The sequence below is a fragment of the Primulina eburnea genome, chromosome 18, assembly GCF_022965805.1.
Source record: "Primulina eburnea isolate SZY01 chromosome 18, ASM2296580v1, whole genome shotgun sequence".
Taxonomy (NCBI): Eukaryota; Viridiplantae; Streptophyta; class Magnoliopsida; order Lamiales; family Gesneriaceae; genus Primulina; species Primulina eburnea.
The window spans coordinates 26,791,163-26,812,507 of NC_133118.1; the positions used below are offsets into that span (position 1 = coordinate 26,791,163).

General features: G+C 38.7%; 2 protein-coding genes across 2 annotated transcripts; both read right to left on the minus strand.

Annotated features, from left to right (window-relative positions):
• Positions 1-1,900: 1,900 nt before the first annotated feature.
• On the minus strand, positions 1,901-10,126 carry LOC140819471 (AP-1 complex subunit mu-2). The gene is made up of 11 exons (XM_073179579.1): positions 9,714-10,126; positions 5,248-5,394; positions 5,082-5,144; positions 4,804-4,980; positions 4,627-4,730; positions 4,165-4,272; positions 3,868-3,964; positions 3,491-3,588; positions 3,250-3,391; positions 3,056-3,178; positions 1,901-2,303 (listed from the first exon to the last, which is right to left on the minus strand). The coding sequence occupies exons 1-11, from the start codon at positions 9,840-9,842 to the stop codon at positions 2,205-2,207; spliced, it is 1,287 nt and encodes a 428-aa protein (XP_073035680.1). The 5' UTR covers positions 9,843-10,126; the 3' UTR covers positions 1,901-2,204.
• A 7,766-nt stretch (positions 10,127-17,892) lies between these two features.
• On the minus strand, positions 17,893-21,058 carry LOC140819217 (uncharacterized). The gene is made up of 5 exons (XM_073179229.1): positions 20,993-21,058; positions 19,726-19,968; positions 19,021-19,512; positions 18,522-18,900; positions 17,893-18,407 (listed from the first exon to the last, which is right to left on the minus strand). The coding sequence occupies exons 1-5, from the start codon at positions 21,056-21,058 to the stop codon at positions 17,893-17,895; spliced, it is 1,695 nt and encodes a 564-aa protein (XP_073035330.1).
• Positions 21,059-21,345: the final 287 nt, after the last annotated feature.

Sequence of the window (21,345 nt, forward strand, 5' to 3'; positions counted from 1 at the left end):
TCTGGTAGCCCCCCTTGCGTAGCTCTCGGTGTTAGTGATGTTATTCAAAATGCTCCTCTCCTTACGAAGCATCAGTTCGTAGATACGATCCTTTTCGAAAGGATCCGATGTCTCGGGAATGTTTAGGTATTCCCGGTACTTCTTCAACTTCGCCGTCAGCTCGGGAGTGGTAGCTACGCCCCAGTTGTAGAGCAGTTGTAATCCTTGCAGTGCCTCCCAGAAGACAAGGATCTTTTCGAAGACCTCATCTTCTATTGCGGCCTTATGTTTTTCCGCAGCCATGTCCATGAATTCCTCGGACATATCTGGAACTCTTGAACTGCTTGCATCGGCCATTACTTTTCTTTTTGGATGATAGTTGTTGTTGGTAAGATTGCAAGGGAAGCGGATGATTATTTATAGAGGCAAGGGAATAAAAACCACCATTGATCTACGAATGTGTAAAGGGTTAGGATGCATATTCGGAAATTGTGCCGGAAGATGAAAAGACGTGCGCAATTATCGAGGTCTCAGACTTATTCATTTCCCGAAATACGAAGCGTTTTCAGGCAGGAATTAATGCTGACACCTTTCATCATAATGATCGTGACATCCAGGGAAGCTGGATAACAATTTATTCGGGTCCGGGAGACACACCATTTCGACGTGACATCTCATCTATGGGACACTTGAAGGCTCCGATGCTATTATTCGCTGCAAATTATTTTAGACTGATCTGGACAGCGAGTAAGACTCTAGCCCGACTATTTTAGGGATGGGTGGTGATACCCTTGAAAGGGCCCGGGTCATGGATGACCCGGGAAGTTTCGTTGCATGGCCCGTATGAGAACCGAGAGGCCGGGTATTTCCTACATGACCGTCGGGTGAGATGATTAACTAGGGCCCGGGTTCTCATGTCAGAGCCGAGGGCTCAATACCCAAGTAACCTCGTTGGGGGGTCTGAGAAAGGGACTGGACAGGCAGTCAACATCCCTTATTCTTGGAGTGTCCGCGAAGCTATTGGGAAGAAAGGGACTGGACAGGCAGTCAACGTTCAAGGGTACAAGTGGTAGGTACGCCCGCGTATCGAGGTAACCCTAGTTTTCCTTCCTATAAATAGCAGGTATAGTTGTCATTCACAGAGGTCGGAAAAATTTTTCATTCTCAAGCATTCATACATATTGCTCTAAGTTTCTTCCTTGATAAGTCTGCTGATTTAAGCATCGGAGTGGTCTCGCCGGACACCCTTCCGGCGCCCATTCACGAATTCCTTTCTTATCTGCAGGTGTTGAAAAAGCCATTGTCCACACTCAAATTCCCAAACACTATAAATTATTGATTTGACTCGTTGGAGCTTCGGACCCAGCTCATTCCATTTCAGCGAGGAAACATCACTAAGGAAAACTGTATTATACCTTCTTTTTCCAGTAATTTGGTGGTTGAAACTTTCAGTTGTTCAAACCTGTTACTTTGTTCTTGAAGTGGATCATGATACCAAATTAACCAAGGGTGTACATGGATAGAGAGATTTAGAGCTATGAATTTTAAATACATTTTATTTATGGGATTCAAATCTATTATTTTCATAACTTATGCAGACTTAGTCTTCAAATACATTCCTGAATCAAATCTTTACATCCAAGTACAACCTAACGTAACATACAAATTTCAAAATCCATGTACACGGCAGTTTCCAAAACAAATTGAGTGGAACTCGGTGGATAAGTAGAATGTTCTTCAGAATCTGTGATTCTTGATTCTATGGTTGCATACTTGAAGTAGAATTTGAGGAAGGCTCCAAGAGAAGCACATTATATTGCATTTTCGATCACCAATTTACTGAAATCAAACTCAATAACCACTTTGGCCTTTCACACTCACTGAAAATGCAGCTATAAATACATATTATAGTGTTCCCAAGTGATCCAAACCGAGAGGATTAATTTCTTGAAGCAAATACACCTTTATCAATAGGTGTCTAACATATTTTCTCTACAAAACGAGTAAAAAATTGACAGTCCAATACTTGCATTAAATAAAAAGTAAGCAAATGATGTCAGTGTTACAAGCCCACGTCCCGTATGACAATGAATTGCTCCAGAGTTTCACCACTTACAACAAGGAACGTGATTTTCCACAGGTCGGAGATGGGCTTAATGAATCGTTTGAGATAACAAGCACGGAAATTTCAGGAAATCCAAAACGAAGAAGCGGCGATCAAGTCATCAAATAAGTCTCAGCTCATATTCACCGGCCATTGTAATGTATCGCACCCATGGAAGGGCCTGATAGCCGCTTTTCTCAATGATTTTCAAGTATCGAACCTACAAATCCATGTTCCAAATAAATAAAAGGAAAAGCTAATCATGAATAAGCAGCTGAAAAAAATATGCATACACTGTAGTCTAGTCTACCAGAGCCAACTCTTCAGTTGAAAATAAGTTGGAAGACAGAGAAATCAGGCAAATTAATAGAATCATTAACCTGTTATGAAAAACCCACGGTAAAAGTCCCCATTCTCAATGTCACTCTACACCACGAATTTTATCTCAAATGAAGCAATAAAAAGTTCCACGTATTCTATTTCTAGTCTATGATATTGTCACATGGTTTAGCCTGGTTTTGCATTTTGATTTCTTCTTTGCGTTCTCGATATCATTTAACAAAAGTTTTATAAGTTCTCCAAAAAAATTTACTTGACGCTGGTATAAAATTGTGAACCTAAGCACTAAGACATTAGATAGTAATGAGAATTTTGATAGCTTAACTCGTTTGGACATCTGAACAAACTACAAACGCTCTAAATCGCTACATTTCTGAAGGATGGGGTGCCTGCAATATTGCAACCTGCTCTTTTTCTTTTTCTAAGAATAGTTTCATGGATTTTACCACTCATTTATTCTCAAACTTTATATTCTTCCCATGGAATTCGAAAGAAATATGAGTTTTTATGATATCACACAGAATCCCAAAGAAATCAGTGATTTTATCATATCTAAGGCATGGTGTTTGAAATTGCAATGTACCAAAATCGCAACATGAAAATAAATATAAGAATTTTTTATTGGCGGCCCACCTGTATTCCTGAAACAGTGAAATATGGTATTTCAAACTTCACTCTTATAGGAGCTTTTCTCTCGGGCACTGACTCCTCAGATGTTATGCTAGGAAGCCTAAATTCTGCTCTTAACATGTATTCCTGAAAAATAAGCAAGTCAAGATAAGTATACCAACAGATATAACTAAAGAGCAGGCACACAACTCTCCTACCTTACCACCCGGGAAAGATTTAATTTTCCAAACTAGAGCATCATTTTCTGGGGCATAAGCAGCAGATCCCATTGATGTACGGACATTTGGATTAGTAGCATCAGTAGGCACGGGCAACTCAATTTCGACATTAGTTGCAGTGCTGAAATTCAAATCAGCTCAGAAATGAAAAAGACAATGCCGGCCAAATAAAAATCATATCATAAACCATTCACAATGACAAAAATAGATTTTAGCATACCTACGCTCCTTGTACTGGCTCCTGGCTTTTACCATAATTTCTATGCGACTTCTAGAATGTCTTTCAACCTGAGCTTCTACCCATATCAGAGGCTTTACCTGGAAAAAACAATGACCACATGTTTTAAGACACTGATCATTTTCCACAAAGAGGAGCTCGTTAGAGAACTCTAGAGAGCAATTGTTTTTCCCCTTCCAAAAAAAATGGGTCAAATTTTGAAGAATGGACGAACAATTTGGGACTCCGTTATTCACAAGCTTTTTTTCGTCCAAGCAACATTCTATGAATAAACCATCCCATCTGTACATTTGAATCATGAAGAGGATAAAATCTAATAATAGGAAAAAGAAAATGGGCCACATATGCAAGCACCAAACCTGAGTGCTAAGCCTGTAAGTCATGAGATCAAAAGATCCATCAGGGGGAATGAAAGATATTGTTCGATCATTTTCAAAACGGGCCAACCGCACACACCTAAAGCAATAAACAGAAGTTGAAACAAATAGCGTGAGCTAATCATTCAATCAAAATATATTTATATATACATAATTAAAAATTATAAAGAATTCTACATGAGCACAAGCACCAGTACACACTAAACTAATGCACATCACATAATTTATAAAAATCAACAACAATCATGCATTGAAATTAATACACAAATAATCACATACTGATGAAACTTGATATCATCCAGATCAATGGCTTTTCCCTTAGTAGCTCGCCCTTGTGCCTCCAGCAAAACTCTATCATTTAGCCCAAGCTTACATTCAGGCATCCCACTGCAGTTTATTAAGTGTCAATAATCATCATAACAAACAACGGACGAGAAAATTTGGAAAATTAGAATCAAAATTATAAAATGCAGTAAACTCTAGCGATATTGCATGGTTAAACTATCATACTTTCGTCAGCTAGCATTTGAGTTCACAGGCACTTTCTAACTGTATAATCAACATGGAAGAAAGGCCCTATCACAAACAAAATCAAGGTTTCCAATTTGACCAAAACAATGATGTATTTATATGCCATATATCTATACCTTAACAAAATTCTAATTCGAACAATAGCTTCCAGAGCTTTCCCTTATTTCAAAAGATATAGCTGAGGAAGTAGCAAAAAAAGTGTGGACAAACCTCAAGTATGTTCGCATCTTTAGTGCCCCAACAACGTCTGATCTAATTATTTGTCCATTACTATTGACTAGTATATTAACACTTTCAACAACATCAAGAAACACCTGAAAAAACACCAGAAGTCCATAAAATCCAGTTACTAAGAAACACATCAAAAGGTTGATAAAAAAAACTTACTTCATTCTTTTTGTAACGAATTCCTTCACTGCGCCACGACACTGCATTTGTAACAGCCATTGGAGGCCTCTGAGATACTTCCATTCTATAAGCATCAGTTTTTATGAACTCGCTAAGAATCTTTGCTTCAGTGTATTGTGGGTAGCCAAAGTCCATAATTTCGTCAAGTAACTCATACTGAAAAAGTATTAGGCGTCAGTTATATACACATAATTAGAATTTAGAAAACTGCATTATCGAAAATTTAAATAACAAACAGTCCAAAAAAGTTACCATACCACCACAACAAAATTATCTCTCAGTGATTCCTCTTCTAAAACTTCAAAGTAATGTTTGAAGACCTGTCAGAAATTATTTTACGAGCAACAAAATAGAGGAAAATTACATTAATGACTAGCTGAAAATATCCTGATGTGTGATTCCTTGATTATCTATAGTGCTTACATCAACTACACGGTGTAGGAATAGAAGAAGGCTAGCAGCATTGCAGTTTTGTCGCGATGCAATCATGAGATAAACATTGCTGTGCTGTACAAACATGTATGTAACACCATTATCATGCACAACTGGATCTTGAGATTCTGGATCACCCTATACCATTTAAAAATAACATTATAGAGAATGCACCAAGCTAAGATAGGTACAGAATACAATGAATAACCAATTTTGTCATTTGGCAGGAAACTATAATTTTTGTGGGAAGCAATGCCCCAAAACACAATTTTCTAGACAAATCTATTCTTTAAGTGAAAATATAAGAATAATAGATCACGTGCATTTCCAACTATGAACCAGCATAAAACAGGTCAAAGATCTAGACAAAAATAATTAATTTTCCATAACAAAACCAATCCATACCAAACCATAGAGTGTTGGCACTTTTACCGATATCTCACGTGATACCCCATACCAGAATAAAGAACATAAAAATATTTGATAGCTACTACTCATATCATCAATGTGCAACTTCTTTCGGGAACTCATTGCATATAAACTTTAATGTTAAACGCATAGTTATTTGGGGCGCAAGGCGCACTAAAGCGCAAGGGTGTCTTGAGGCCTGAGGCGCGAGACGAAGCGCACGCTTTATTGAAGTAAAGCGCATTTAACACAAAAGATTGATTTATATATTATTACTGCATAAATCCAAATAAACCCACTTCGAAAAAGATGGTTTTCTAAGCTTTCCCGAGTCAAGAATTCATACACCAAAAGTCTATTATCATCTTCCAAGCAGTAGCGAATCAGACTCACGAGATGGGGATGCGAAAATTGGCCCAAATATTTTACTTCGGCCTACAACATAACAGATTTGATGAACTATATTATACCTCAATATTTAACCATTCATCAGACATCAACTAAACGATAGATTCCTCTCTCTTATCTTTATATCAAAAGTTACAACCGGTGTGTGACTAATTGGACTCGAAATATTAGACAGAATTCTTTTCCTAATCATAGGCCACAACAACAGTAAGAGTGTAAGACATCAAGCAAGCAAAGCCATGCAGATTGTAGAAAGATGATCATTGATCCATATACAATAAATCCTATATTGTAATCCACAAGGCACAAAACCACCAACTCTTATATACTCACAGTTTTTGAAGAAGCAAACTAGCACAGAAGATGAAAAACAGTAGAAAAATGAGAGACGAACAGAACCAGAGAGTTTCAGATGAAGAGAAAGGCCGCTGCGCTACTCCAGAAAAAATTTCAAGGAACGGTAATGTACATGCAGATTGTAGGGCTTATTTAAAACATTAAAAAGGGATTTTATTTGTTATTGGGCTTTAAATTTTATTGGGCTTGAGTTATAAATTATGAATCGCATGGTGTATTACCAAAGCGCACAGGCGCTCGCCTTTCTACAGCAGCGCGCCTGGGCCGAGGTGCTCCTCAGGCGCGCGCTTCTTTAATGTCTTGCGTCTGGGTCCTAACCCAGGTGCAACAGGTGCGCCTGGCTGCGCCTGCCGCCTAGGCGCAGCCAGGCGCTCGCTTTTCACAACAATGGTTAAACGTGCTTGACTTGGGACAATTATGGGATGAGTTGGGAAGTTTCATAGGTGCGCTTGAGTGAGAAATAAGCACGTTGGAAATATCAGTGTTGGTAGAGTTGGGACGGTCGTAAAATTTTGGGGCGTTTCAAATGGTATCAGAGACTACCTCTCCGAGTATGGTGTGGTTCGGAGACAAACCAAGCGGAAACTGGTAGGCATGTTACGTCAGGGACTGAAAAGAATAGGGGAGTGATCACCAGTGCCAAGAGATTGCACGGACAATTAGCGGCTCCTTACAGGCTTTTAGGCGAAGGGCAAATGAATGAATTGATCTCACACGGAATGAGAGGGAGACTTTGCAAGTTCACATCGCGTTCTGAATGAGGGGTGATTGCGATACCCCGTACAAGAATAAAGGAATCGTCAAGGTGCACCTTCTTTTCGAGAACTCGTTACATATGAATTCTAAAGTTAAGCGTGCTTGACTTAGGACAATTATAAGATGAGTGATCCCTTGGAAAGTTTCCCAGTATGTGTGTAAGTCAGAACATAAGCATGCTGAAAAAACCATCGTTGATATAGTGGGCAAGGTCGTCAAGTCAAGCATGGCATGCTTAAAATTCAACTCTATCTATGATTTCCTATAGTTATCAAAAGCAATAGGCTACGTTAAGGTGTTAGTGTACCTAAGGAGTCTAGGAGCATGCGTGCGAATGTGAGGCACACTGAGAGAAAAATTGATATACATTAGACAATTTTCAATCAAATTGAACCATGATCAACTGATTCAAAAATCTCATAATCTATGAATTATATATCCCAAATTTAGAAATCAAGCCACCAAATTATGATTATCAGTGATAAATTATGCTTTTCACGCGTAAATGGACATTTGCACACGAAACCCAAATTTCAGTCAGTAGAACCAAAATAATTTGCAAAAAAATTATAATTAATAGACTGATGAATTAATAAGACGCACAAGGAGAGTCTTGCACCTTGGTTGAGGCACACTAACCTGCACCTTGAGAACCTGGAGCTCGAGTCATGATAAGTCGCATTATCAATTTTGGGTGTGTGAATGTACTTTAAGCCTAGGCTCTTAGGTACATTAACAACTTACTGTAGGAAAGCATCTGGGCTCAAGGCACACACCCAAAATTGGAGAGTACAAATTATCTAGTGCGTTAAAGGCATGCTCGAGCTCTAGACTCTCAAGGTCCAAAGTGCAAGACACGCTTTGTGTGTCATATAAAATTTATCAATCTATTATTTATCATTCTTTTTGCAAATTATTTTGGTCATAACGACTGAAATTTTGGTTTTGCATGCAAATGTCCGTCATGTACATGTGAAAAACATAACTGATAATCTTAATTTGGTGGCTTCATATCTAAATTTGGGATACATAATTCATAGATTATGAGATTTTTGAATTAATTGATCAAGGTTCAATTTGATTGAGAATTCTCTAATGTATATCAATTTTCCACTAGCGTGTCTCACCTTTGTGCGCATGCTCCTAGACTCCTTCGTAACTTTGGTAAACCTTTAGTCCTTAGACTATGACTCAAGTGAGATGGATTGAGTATCAAACTTTTTAAACTTTGCATGAATGAAGAAAATGATGTCATTATTCACTAACCATGTAAAATGAAATTTATATGCTATTTAACAACAAACATCTTTTTTGGGCCTCCAAGGCACTTGAAATTTATATGCTATTTAACAACCACCACCTTGCAAAAATTATTATATCAAGCAATCAATGTTGTCCGATAATGAAACTCGATAAACCAATTAGAACATGTACATAATCTGCAAAATCCCAAATATTTTCATGTGAGCTCACTCCTAATTTTTTTTTTTTAATTAGCCCACACCTAATCTTAAAATATAATGGTTGAAATTTTGGTACATTAAGTGGGGTGGATTAGTATAGAAAAATCCATATAATCTTAATTCGATAAAATCTACCGCTGATACACTAACTTTCATCATTATCTTAAAAAAAAAAAAATCAAATCCCTTGAACTTCGAGTCATAAAATTAAAATATGTTGACATCATTATTATTTGTTTTTTTTATGACTTGAAGTTCAAGGGATTTGATTTTTATTTTTAAGATAATGATGAAAGTGAGTGTGTCAGAGGCAGATTTTATCGAATTAAGATTATATGGATTTTTCTATTTCGCCTCATTTAATGTGGCAAAATTTCAACCATTATATTTCAAGATTAGAATTGGGCTAACTCAAAAGAAAAAGATTAGGAGCGGGCCCACATGAAAATATTTGGGATTTTGCAGATTATGTACATGGTCTAATTGGTTTATCGAGTTTCTTTATTAGACAACATTGATTTTTTGATATATCATTTAGAGTACAAGTAAATATTAAAGGCTATTACACTGGATTTTACTTAAAACAGATGCTCCATTCATCGAAAGCACATTTTGGGCTTGCAAGGCGCTTGCTTTATTCACGAGGTGCGCATCTGAGTAAAGAGCTGGATGTTGGCATGCTTACAGGTACAAAGGTTGGGTGTGTGCCTTGAGCCCAGAAGCATACCTTGCAGGCTTTTAACACTTATGAGTTCTCCTACAGCTCAAGTGCTCAACTAAACTTCTGAAATCATCGAAACCACTTAATTTCCATTTCCCGTACAAAAGTTAGATCAATCAAAACGATAAAGATCAGATCAAGCTAAAACTAATCTCGCCCACCCAAATTCTCTCACTTTCGTAACAGAAAAAATAGAATGTTCAAGATTCTATGCATTTTCATACACAAGATGCAGATCATCAGTACACTAAACAGTAATCACCTAAAAAAATAAATCCCAAAAAACATAAGAATCAATCAAACAGACAAGAAGCGTGCACATAAAATATACAAAGAAATGAAACCTCTTTCTCAATGAGCTTGGCGAAGAAACGCTCGGCTTGTACCGCGGAGACGTCTCCACGATAGTCCCTCCATACCAGAACCCTACCCTTTATGTCCAATAGGAACAGCGCCGACGCTGCTCCCGCCATTCCTCCTTCTAATCGAACGATTTAATCTGATTTCGACAGACCTGATTCAATTTGCCACAGCGATCACAGATGAGATCTAGCGGAAAATGGGTGAAAAAACGAAAATTGAGCGTCAATTCTGCATCGTTTTCAATGGGCTTCTACAGCACAACTTCCGCCTGAATCTGTGGATTGTGTACGAAGGATTGATGAGGAAAACTGCAAGGAGAAGGGAGCATTTTGAGTGCTGGTTCTTCGTGGGGTAGAGGGTGAAACTGCGAGCTCACACTTTTAATTTGGGCTTCATTTACTTGGGCACGTTTGCTTCTATTTATTGGGCTTCTATTTTTAGTTCATTATCTTAAATTATTTTATTTTCTTTTTTTTTTTTATCGGGAAGACAATATATCTAATCAGATCGATAGAAGATCCGTTGATAGGTTCATATTTAGAGTGAAAAATAATATTTTTGTTTGTAAAATAGTACTTTTATGGGTTGTATCGTGTAGAAGATCTGTTTCACAAAATTATTTTTGAGAATCATAGTAGTTTTTGTGTTTTAATACATGTTTATAATTGATAATAATGCTCTAATAAGTACTTTGTTTTTAGAGTATATAATCTAGCACTTGTTGAGTTATAATATGATGTAAATTAATACAAAAACTCTTGTAAGACCGTCTCATAGAGTAATTTGTGAAAAGGATATGTCTCACGGATAAATATTCGTGAAATCGTCTTTGATATGAATCGACCTACTTGTTTAATGGGAATATCAATGAGTTATTATGCGCAAAAAGTTGTAACTTACCAAGCAAATTAAATTACTCTTGCTTTTTGAACCTGTCACACCTAAAACTATAAAGGGAATGAAAATATGAAATTTTCATGCAGGCTAGTAGCTTATAGATAGTAAAGAAATGAAGCTAAATTTTGTCATCTGCCAATGAAAACTCCACTGGAAATCTGACTGTTTTCTCCCAGTGATGCTTCCCATTCGATGGATGACATTCGGATTCGAGCTAAAGCAACAAGCACTTCGCGTATACAGCCCCTGTCGAGTGGATCATCACTCAGACACCATTTGCACAGTTTAGAAAATAGTCATCAGCTAGTGTCGAAATTTCTTGAAACTGATTAGATGTCTGAGTCTACTACAAATGCGGAATCGATGTTATTATTGACCTTGTATACGACTTCAGAAATGTAATTCTCTTTGATATTTCCATCTATAATCAACTCCAGTGCGGGTTCTAGATCTTTTTCATGGAAGACCCCGTTTACTGGCCAAATAATATTGACTGTTTGAAATTTGATTTTTTTTTCTCTGTTCATACATTTTCTGATCAATGTTTTGGTTAAAGGGATTTCTTCAATTTGCTTACTTATGTGATTAGTGATTTCATTCTAATTCGGCTCTTTGTCGTCACGTACTAGTGCGCTTTGGCCGGTTGTTAGCTTGGAAAGAACTACTCCAAATGCAAAAAACATCAGTCTTGGTAGTTACTTATAGCTCTTTCACAACCCTGCAAAATTAGACCACATGCAATGTATAATAATTATTGATTCTTTTCGATTTATTAATTGGGATTCTTTTATGGTTTTGGATAAAATTTTGTTCTAGGAGATCAACGCTTACTCTAGAGGAAGATATCCCGGGATTCCAACCACTCTAGTTGCTAATAGCTCATCTTCATTTGTTCTACCAACAAGCTTTGCCCGGCCAAATCTGCTACACGTGGAAATGAAAAAAAAAAAAATGTCACATTGTCTTCAAAAAATTGGCGTTTTGATGTTCAGAGCTCATCATCCTGTACTAAAACTAATATATGCATTGGATTTGGCAGTACCTTTGCTCTATGGCCTTCACCAAGAAGAATATTTGTTGTTTTTATATCACGAAGCACATATTTTTCCTCTGTGTGGTGGTTGATGTATTTGGTACCCTTTGCAGCATCGAGTGAAACTTGTATGTTAGAGTAGATGTCATGTTAGCCAACGGTTGGCTAAGAAATTTATTGAATCAGTTGTAATAAACAGTATTTATTTTAATATAATTTATATTTCTTGGTTTCTTTTTACTTTATCTATATACCCATGATAAAAATCATGGATAAAGACCTTGATTATACTTTAATACCAATGAATCATATCTCGATCTTGAATCTCATTTGTAAACACTGCATATTTTGAATTCATTCCTAGAAGATTCAGTGGCCTAAAAACAAGGATAAAGACCGCTTGAACTTGAGACTAGTATTTGTGATGTGGTGTACCGTGTTTCATGGTAAGGGCATATAGATGTCCAATCATGTAGATGAGTAATCATATGATGATTGTACTGGAAAAACCCTTCATCGGGCTTTTCAAGTGGTTATCATTCATCAAGAGGAAAAGTATGTGACTATGATTATACATCATTAGTCCTTACGATCTGAGACAACAGTAAGACTCTATATACTAAGATTGTACTTTGACTCGTTTACCGACTCTGCGAGGGTCACAAGGTGCTGAGGTTGGATGCAATTGCAACATGTGTATGAGCCAGTGTATTTAGTCGAGAATTCACCGCCCACATATGGATATTGATATCCTATGTGATCTAACAAAATTGTAATGCATGAAACCTCTTGCCAGAGTGTAAGATGTACATTATGGACAAAATTTCTCTAGTTGTGCGTGCAATGACACTATGAATATTTATTGAATGTATCACATCGCTATCGAATCTAACATGCAACCCTCGATGAACCAATGGTTGCAGATTCGATCAGGATATATGATATGAAAAGACCATATTGTACGATAATCATAACTGATTGGTTTTGTAGGCACTATCAGTGATACTTAGGGAATCATGGAACGATTCTACTAGACGTTCTTACCATGATTCCCTAAGTATCACTGATAATGCCTACAAAACCAATCAGTTATGATTATCGTACAATATGGTCTTTTCATCTCATATATCCTGATCGAATCTGCAACCATTGGTTTATCGAGGGTTGCATGTTAGATTCGATAGCGATGTGATGCATTCAATAAATATTCATAGTGTCATCGCACGCACAACTAGAGAAATTTTGTGATTCTACTAGACGTTCTTACCATGATTCGATGAGTTTAATCAGAAAAATAATTTCTGACATTCTCGTGATCAAATATTGACACATAGAATGTGTCAAATTGGGGTAAGCCCGAATAAAAGACGTCGTCTTGAATCACAAAAGGTTGTAAACTCACGACTAGCTGTAACTCTGAAGCCTTGAGGGTCACACAAATACGAGATCATTTTTTATCGTTTAGACAATAAATTCAAAGGTTTGAATTTACATAAAATTATGATATAGTAAATTCAAGGAGCCGCCCCACACACACACCAACACACACTAAATTTCGAGAAGTAAGAAAGCTAGGGTTCTTCGTCAACTATTTGTTCCTCTTTGTGCCCCTCGCCGATGGTCGTATATTCGAGCATTTTAAAATGCAAAGACATGTTTTCTAAACCCTTTGACGCATCATTCAAACCATAATATACATGTTTTAATTATGTTAACATGAAAAATATTTACGTTTGACGACTTAACAAAACAACAATTATTTTCAAACGTTTGACGGTTTTACGCTTGCTTATTTAGCTTTACGATTTCTAAGTGACGTGCTGCCAATTTAGAACGTTAAAGGGCTAGGAATGTTTTGTGTTAGGAGTGAAACGAGGGCTGGACATGAGTTGGAAGGGGGTGTGCATGTTGGAGGATAGAATCATAGGGTTTTCTTGAAATGTTTGGCTCGTAGGGGTTCAACCATGAAGGGATGCACCAGGGCGGTGTGCGCGGGTCAGAGACGTGGCTAGGAAGAGTCCTAGTAGGGCTGGACTCTAGGCTGCACAAGGAAACGTGAGGGCATTAGGGTTCTCGGCTTAAGGGGCTGCGCATGGCTGGTGGTTCTTCGTGGAGGCGTGCAGCTCAAGTGAGGCTGGCCAGGAATGGTCCAGGATGGGTCTGAGGGTGGTCCAGGGATGGTTTAGAGGGCTTGGGCTCAGTGGTGGCTCGAGTGAAGAGTCCTAGCCGAGTAAGGGATCCTAGGCGCATAAGGGAGGGACTCGCACGGCTGTTGCTGGTGCAGGAGGTTGCAGCGTGGACCAAGGGGATCGATGCTGGATCGCTTGGGGCTGAGACTAGTCCAAGGTCGGCTAGGGTCAGGTATCATCGACGCTAAGTAGTAATAAGGGTCCTAGTTCGAGAGAAGTCCTAGGGAAACTAAGAGACTTGCGCGGCTCGTGATCTTGCGGATAGAGCTCGTGCAAAGTTTAGGGGCTGGTTAGATGGGTCAGGGTTGGTCAGTAGGGTCCCTAGGTGGGCTGGTCACGTGATGGTTCGAGGTGGCTCGGGCATGGCTCGAGAAAAACGCAAGAGGGCTCGAGGGAAGTGGCTTAGGATCGAGTTAGGGTTAGGGAGAACACAAAAAGGGTCGAGCCATGTTACGGGAGTCGGTTCATGGTTCACGAGGGTATTTTAGGTATAAAAATTCTATGTTTACAGTTTGGGATTAAAATACTCAAGTTTGAATTAATTCGTGATTAAAACACTTCACGAATTAATAAAAAGAAATTTAAATTGAAATCCTAAAATTTACGCTAAATAAAAATATAAAAAATTAAATCTAAGCTTAAATATTTATTTGGGGAGGTCTAGAATCAATAAAAGCAAGAAAAAGTCAAAATCGAGAAATCTTATTGTTGCGCGTTTTCTTAACTGCTCGCAAGCGCACGATGTCAAGTTATAGTAAAATGTACTTTTGGGTACAAGTGTCGATCCCACGAGGAGTGTGTATAAAAATGTATATCAATTCTTGTAATTAAAATAGCCAAGACTTTATCTAGAAAAATCAATAATCAGATTTGTTTGTTTAAACGAATTAATTGAAAGCAATGAATAAATTAAATCACCGGATTGAGAGATACCAATGAGATAAAATATCTAGAGAAATGATTTCGCAAAGTTTCCACGACAATTATTCACAGTTGAATTATTATTCCTGAATTCCAATCGTTTAATGGCCAAGAACACTTAATTGTTTTATTCCCCCTTTCCCAAGTGACGAATAAAGTGTACCGATTAAACTTCACTTTTATTATTCCTAATAAAAATCTAAGTTTAAAAGATAAATGCAAACAATGTTCTTACTAAGCCTCGCTAAAGTTATACGCCTTCCGAACGCTATAAACATTTAACGATGTGTTCTAATGATCTATAATCCTAGTTTCTCTCCCGAGTTGTAGAATTAATCAAATAACAAACAATTTATGGCCAGTAAATTGCAGTGCATTAAATACAGAGAACACAAGTAAACATAAAATGGAATTCAATCAAATAAAATAACCACGTCAAATTATCGTGTCCACAAAGCTACGTCATTCTCTAGAATAGGAGATTAGTTCATCACGAAATCCAAGAGAAAACAAGACATGTTTATGACTCTAGACATCGCTACGCACTAAAACGAAGAAACAAAAGGAAAGATAACAAATCCGAAGTGTCGTCTCTGTCCCCAGATCCGTCGCTCTTCGTGTTTGCGATTATTCTTCGCACTCTGAATCTCTGTCCCGTGTATGCGCTCCGTTTCTCACCTCTTTTTCTTCCCAAGAAGGTGTAATTTCGTGTGTTTCAATGGTGACGGCTGCTCCCCATGTCATGACCTAATTCGCGCGGCCCTTTATACGTTTCAGAACTCGCGGCGCGCGCGGTTGCGCGAGAGTTGGCGCTGGGGCGCGCTATGTTCTGCCGGGTGAGAAGGTGAGCGCGCGCGCGGAGGCGCGGGGTGTGGCGCTGGGGCGCGATGGCTTCTGTCGATAACATGCGTCTCGGTACGCGCGGTAGCGCGATATTACACGCGACCTTCTGTCGATTCTCTGCCTTCCAGCGTGCGCGATGGCGCGATATTACGCGCGATGGCGCGTGCCTCTCGGGGTGCACACTTGCATGGATGCACGCGCGGACGCGCGAGATGTCGCGCTGGGGCGCGATGGCTACTGTCCGAGGTTATGGCAATTCATTGTTTTCTTGGTTCCCTTGGCTTCGTGATCGCTATTTTCACCAATCCTGAAATGACAACAAAAACAAACCAAAAAACGCATAATTCTGTTCGAAACAAGCATAATTCAAAATGGATTCTAATATAAATTAAGTGCAAAACTTGCACTTATCAAACCCCCCAAACTTGAACTTTTGCTAGTCCCGAGCAAAATAGAATAACAGCTAATAAAGAAATACGCAAATTACTAAAGTCATGGATATGCGAAAAGTGATATTGACCTCCGACTCATCTAATTTCATGTAATTCATGATTTCCCAAGAATCACGTGTGTGTGTGATATGTCAATGTTCGTTTACCCCATCGAATGCTCAAATAGAGTTGTAATGCCCATTCGCCTTACATAATCAAGAAATCCTCAGTTCAGTTCAACTTACACAACATCAACATTTGCATTCACAGATCACATAGGACTTTTTCGGTGATTATTTGGCTCGAAAGATGATCAACACAAGTATGCCAAAGATGAAATCACAAAATGAGATGCTTGCAAGCAAGTGATTAGAGTCTATACTCGTTGACAATGTTTTTCAGGTATCCATAAGCTTGATTTGAACAACTTTTCTCCACTAGTATATTGGATAAATGTGACAAGGTTAATAGGTCTTGTAGGCTTGTAACGTTAGGCCACGGCTCACGGCTACAATAAAAGGTATGGAATTCAAAATTTGAGAGAAATAATTGAACTTCATCAACTTCACTCATTTTCATTTTCTTTTCAACCACCCTCCACTTTATTGTTTTCTTTTCATTCATATCCTTCATTTCCCATATTTTCTTTTTCACCACTTTTGATTCACATTTTTTTTTTCTTTTGAACTTCTTTCAACACATTTAACTTTTTCTTTTCTTTTCAAGGAGTATTTGAATCATTACAACACCCATGAACTTATTTCTCTCAAAATTAGGTAGGACAGTAAGTGTATAAGCTTCATTAGGTAGTCGTTGTGGGAAGTAGAATAAATACAAGGGGGCTAATTGTGTGTCATTGACACATACCACTTGATTTTTTTTTAGTTGGCTCAAAATGGGACACTAGGGATATATCATGTTCATTTGGTAGGCTCGAAGGCTCAAAACGGTTCCAAAGATCACCTAAATCATTCCTATGTCACATGTTATCCGTATTTCGCCTCGAAAAGTGTTCAAACAAGTTCTAGACTTCCGTCAATCCATTAGTCAACTCATACAAACCAATCACATGCAATTTTCAGCAAAAATGATATATGAAATAGGTGCACGAAGAAAATTTAAGCATCTCAAAAACTTCGAGTCTCAAAGGGCTACAATTGACAGTAACAAAGAAAACAGGCCCAAAGATATTGTGAAAAACCGCCTAGATCATTTCTATGTTTGTAAAAGTGTCAATCAATGTCATGAAAGAATTACCAAAAATCAGATATCCGTCGTCTGTTTAGCATCACAGGCATACAACTTGTCTCTAAGCAACAATAGTATCAATAAACATGACAGTGCAAAATATTTGTGACGCTTAGGTTCTCATGAACACATATAAATTTCAGGATCGCAATTAAGTTTTCATCATCGGTCACACATTTTACTTACATGACTTTTCCTAACAAATATAGAATGCAATAATAAAAATAATAATAAAAAATCAAACTAACTACTGTGCAAAATAAAAAAAAAATTTCAGAAAAATTCTAACAAGCAATTTGTTACCCCCCAAACTTAAAGTATGCATTGTCCTCAATGTATAGAAATAAAGAATATGACAACACATACCTCGCTCCCGAATGTCAGAACTCGGGGCTCGAGTTGTTGTCCGCAGCATCTGAGTCATCCATTTCCATGGGCTGCGGCGGTGATAGATCTGGTGGTGGGTAAAATTAACAACTCAGGACGTAAAATAAAATAAAATAATAAAAACAAAATGAATGCTAAAGAAAATAAATTGTGGGTTGCCTCCCACACAGCGCTTGGTTTAACGTCATCAGCCCGACTATACCCATCCTGTTCATGGTGGATTGTATGCTATCTTGGATGCCTTTATTTCCACAAGCTGACCTTCAACTTCCATGGTCATCTTTCTCCGTTTCACGTCAATAATAGCTCCTGCAGTAGCCAAAAATGGTCGTCCTAAAATAGCACGAACATTCTGACTGTTCCCCATGTCAAGCACCACAAAATCAGCTAAAAGCCTTATTTTATCAATCTTAAGTTCAACATCTTCCACAACACCTAGCGGTGTCCTGATCGATTTATCCGCCATTTGCAAACTTAGTCCTGTGGGTTTGATCACACTCAGTCCAAGTTTCTCGTAGAGAAAACTTGGCATTACATTCACGCTCGCTCCCGAATCACATATAGCTTTTTCCACTAATTGCCCCCTTATTTCACATGGTATAACAAATTCTCCGGGGTCTTGCAGCTTCTGAGGAAGACTTCCTTGCATGCCCTTATTCTCTCCTCCAGTGATTGCCACCTCTTCCTTCTCTGTAGACTGAATGTTAGAGTGTAGGTTCTTGAGATCTTCAAGACCTTTTTTTTTTTGAAACTCAGCCTGTAATTGTAAATATCTCTGGGGGTAGGGAAGTAAAGAAATATCAATGCATTGATTTGACTCATACCTCTCAGATTTCTTACCTCGGGTTCTTTTGCTTGGAGTTGGCTTTTCATTCGGAACTTGTGTGAGTTCAACCTCCTTCTCTTCGCTGCCTAACATACCAATCTCCTCATGCTGCATAAAAATGGCATTCACCTCTCTCAGATTTGGATCTGCAGTCTTTTGTACTACGCCTGACGGTTGAGACGTAAGTGCATTCGTTATCTGCCCCACTTGTGACTCCAGGATTTTCAATGTCGCACCAATGCTCGCCATGTGTGTCTCAAGGTTGTCCAGTCTAGACTCAGTTCTAGACATCCTTTTACCAGATTCAACCACAAACGTTCCAACTAAATCTTCAAATGATGGCTTCCCTTCCCCATTTGATGTGTTGAACCCCGATGGAGGATTCAACACATTCTTATTGTTTGCATAAGAAAAATTTTCATGGTTTCGCAAACCAGGGTGATAAGTGTTAGGGGGAGGGTTACCTCGATATCCGCCAAAGCCTCCAAAGTTCTTGTTGTTGATGTATTGCACTTCTTCAGGAATAGGCGACTCTTCGGCAGTCACCAGTGCTACATCAGACGTAGACTGGCCTGCTTTGTTCATTGCTGCAATCTGTGTGGTCAATGCTGAAACCTGTGCAGTAAGTGATGTGATTGGATCCACGGCATAAACTCCAGCAGTCCTCTTCACTCCAGATCTTTCAGATGGCCACTGGTAGCTGTTTATGGTCATCTGCTCAAGCAAGTCATAGGCTTGAGCAGGGGACTTGGCAAAGATCGTGCCACCTGCCGCTGCATCCACAGTTGTACGCGTTTGACCATTCAATCCATTATAGAAAAGCTCGATTTGCACCCAGTCTTCAAAACCATGGTTCGGGCATTTCCTCAACAGCTCCTTGTATCTCTCCCATGCCTCATACAGTTGCTCCAATTCAGTCTGCCGAAACGTGCTAATCTCTATCTTCAACTGTGCAGACTTTGCAGGGGGAAAGTATTTTGCCAGAAATTTTGTCGCCAACTCCTCCTATGTTGTGATACTTCCCAAGGGAAGCGATTGCAGCCATCCTCTTGCTTGATCCCTGAGAGAAAAAGGAAACAAGCGCAGTCGAATAATATCATCAGAAACACCATTCATTTTTACCGTATCTGTAATCTCCAAGAATGTTCTGAGATGTAGATGAGGATCTGAAGTAGTGGCTCCCCCAAACTGGTTCTGTTGAACCATGTTTATCAATACGGGCTTAAGCTCGAAATTGTTGGCGTTGATGTTTCCTCGAGCAATGCCAGAATAATGCGTGTTGATCACTGGTCGGAAGTGATCTCTGATTGGTATAGCCTCAGGCGGCATCTGTCGGTCGTTTTCTCTGTTATCAGCCATCGCTTTGATTTCTTCCCTTCTCGCTTTTCTTAATCTTCTCGCAGTTCGCTCGATCTCCGGATCAAAAATAAGCAAATCAGGGCTGTGCGATCTTAGCATGCACTGTCAAACAGAAAAAGTGAATAAATCAAAAATGAAATAAAATAAAATATCTAAATTAAAATCTAGACTAATTGGTAACAATTCTGATATAAATTCAAATTTGACACTCCCCGGCAACGGCGCCAAAAACTTGTTGCGCGTTTTCTTAACTGCTCGCAAGCGCACGATGTCAAGTTATAGTAAAATGTACTTTTGGGTACAAGTGTCGATCCCACGAGGAGTGTGTATAAAAATGTATATCAATTCTTGTAATTAAAATAGCCAAGACTTTATCTAGAAAAATCAATAATCAGATTTGTTTGTTTAAACGAATTAATTGAAAGCAATGAATAAATTAAATCACCGGATTGAGAGATACCAATGAGATAAAATATCTAGAGAAATGATTTGGCAAAGTTTCCACGACAATTATTCACAGTTGAATTATTATTCCTGAATTCCAATCGTTTAATGGCCAAGAACACTTAATTGTTTTATTCCCCCTTTCTCAAGTGACGAATAAAGTGTACCGATTAAACTTCACTTTTATTATTCCTAATAAAAATCTAAGTTTAAAAGATAAATGCAAACAATGTTCTTACTAAGCCTCGCTAAAGTTATACGCCTTCCGAACGCTATAAACATTTAACGATGTGTTCTAATGATCTATAATCCTAGTTTCTCTCCCGAGTTGTAGAATTAATCAAATAACAAACAATTTATGGCCAGTAAATTGCAGTGCATTAAATACAGAGAACACAAGTAAACATAAAATGGAATTCAATCAAATAAAATAACCACGTCAAATTATCGTGTCCACAAAGCTACGTCATTCTCTAGAATAGGAGATTAGTTCATCACGAAATCCAAGAGAAAACAAGACATGTTTATGACTCTAGACATCGCTACGCACTAAAACGAAGAAACAAAAGGAAAGATAACAAATCCGAAGTGTCGTCTCTGTCCTCAGATCCGTCGCTCTTCGTGTTTGCGATTATTCTTCGCACTCTGAATCTCTGTCCCGTGTATGCGCTCCGTTTCTCACCTCTTTTTCTTCCCAAGAAGGTGTAATTTCGTGTGTTTCAATGGTGACGGCTGCTCCCCCTGTCATGACCTAATTCGCGCGGCCCTTTATACGTTTCAGAACTCGCGGCGCGCGCGGTTGCGCGAGAGTTGGCGCTGGGGCACGCTATGTTCTGCCGGGTGAGAAGGTGAGCACGCGCACGGAGGCGCGGGGTGTGGCGCTGGGGCGCGATGGCTTCTGTCGATAACATGCGTCTCGGTACGCGCGGTAGCGCGATATTACACGCGACCTTTTGTCGATTCTCTGCCTTCCAGCGTGCGCGATGGCGCGATATTACGCGCGATGGCGCGTGCCTCTCGGGGTGCACACTTGCA

Excerpts from the sequence above, each read along its gene's own strand:
- LOC140819471 (XM_073179579.1), bottom strand. The coding sequence starts at position 9,842 with ATGGCGGGAGCAGCGTCGGCGCTGTTCCTATTGGACATAAAGGGTAGG. Across the intron at positions 4,731-4,803 it reads TTCGTTACAAAAAGAATGAA|GTGTTTCTTGATGTTGTTGA; the intron begins GTAAGTTTTTTT and ends GTGTTTTTTCAG. Across the intron at positions 3,179-3,249 it reads AATCTTTCCCGGGTGGTAAG|GAATACATGTTAAGAGCAGA; the intron begins GTAGGAGAGTTG and ends CTTATTTTTCAG.
- LOC140819217 (XM_073179229.1), bottom strand. The coding sequence starts at position 21,058 with ATGACAGGGGGAGCAGCCGTCACCATTGAAACACACGAAATTACACCT. Across the intron at positions 19,969-20,992 it reads CTTCTTGGGAAGAAAAAGAG|TGCATGCTAAGATCGCACAG; the intron begins GTGAGAAACGGA and ends TCTGTTTGACAG. Across the intron at positions 18,408-18,521 it reads TCCAAGCAAAAGAACCCGAG|ATCTCAAGAACCTACACTCT; the intron begins GTAAGAAATCTG and ends AAGGTCTTGAAG.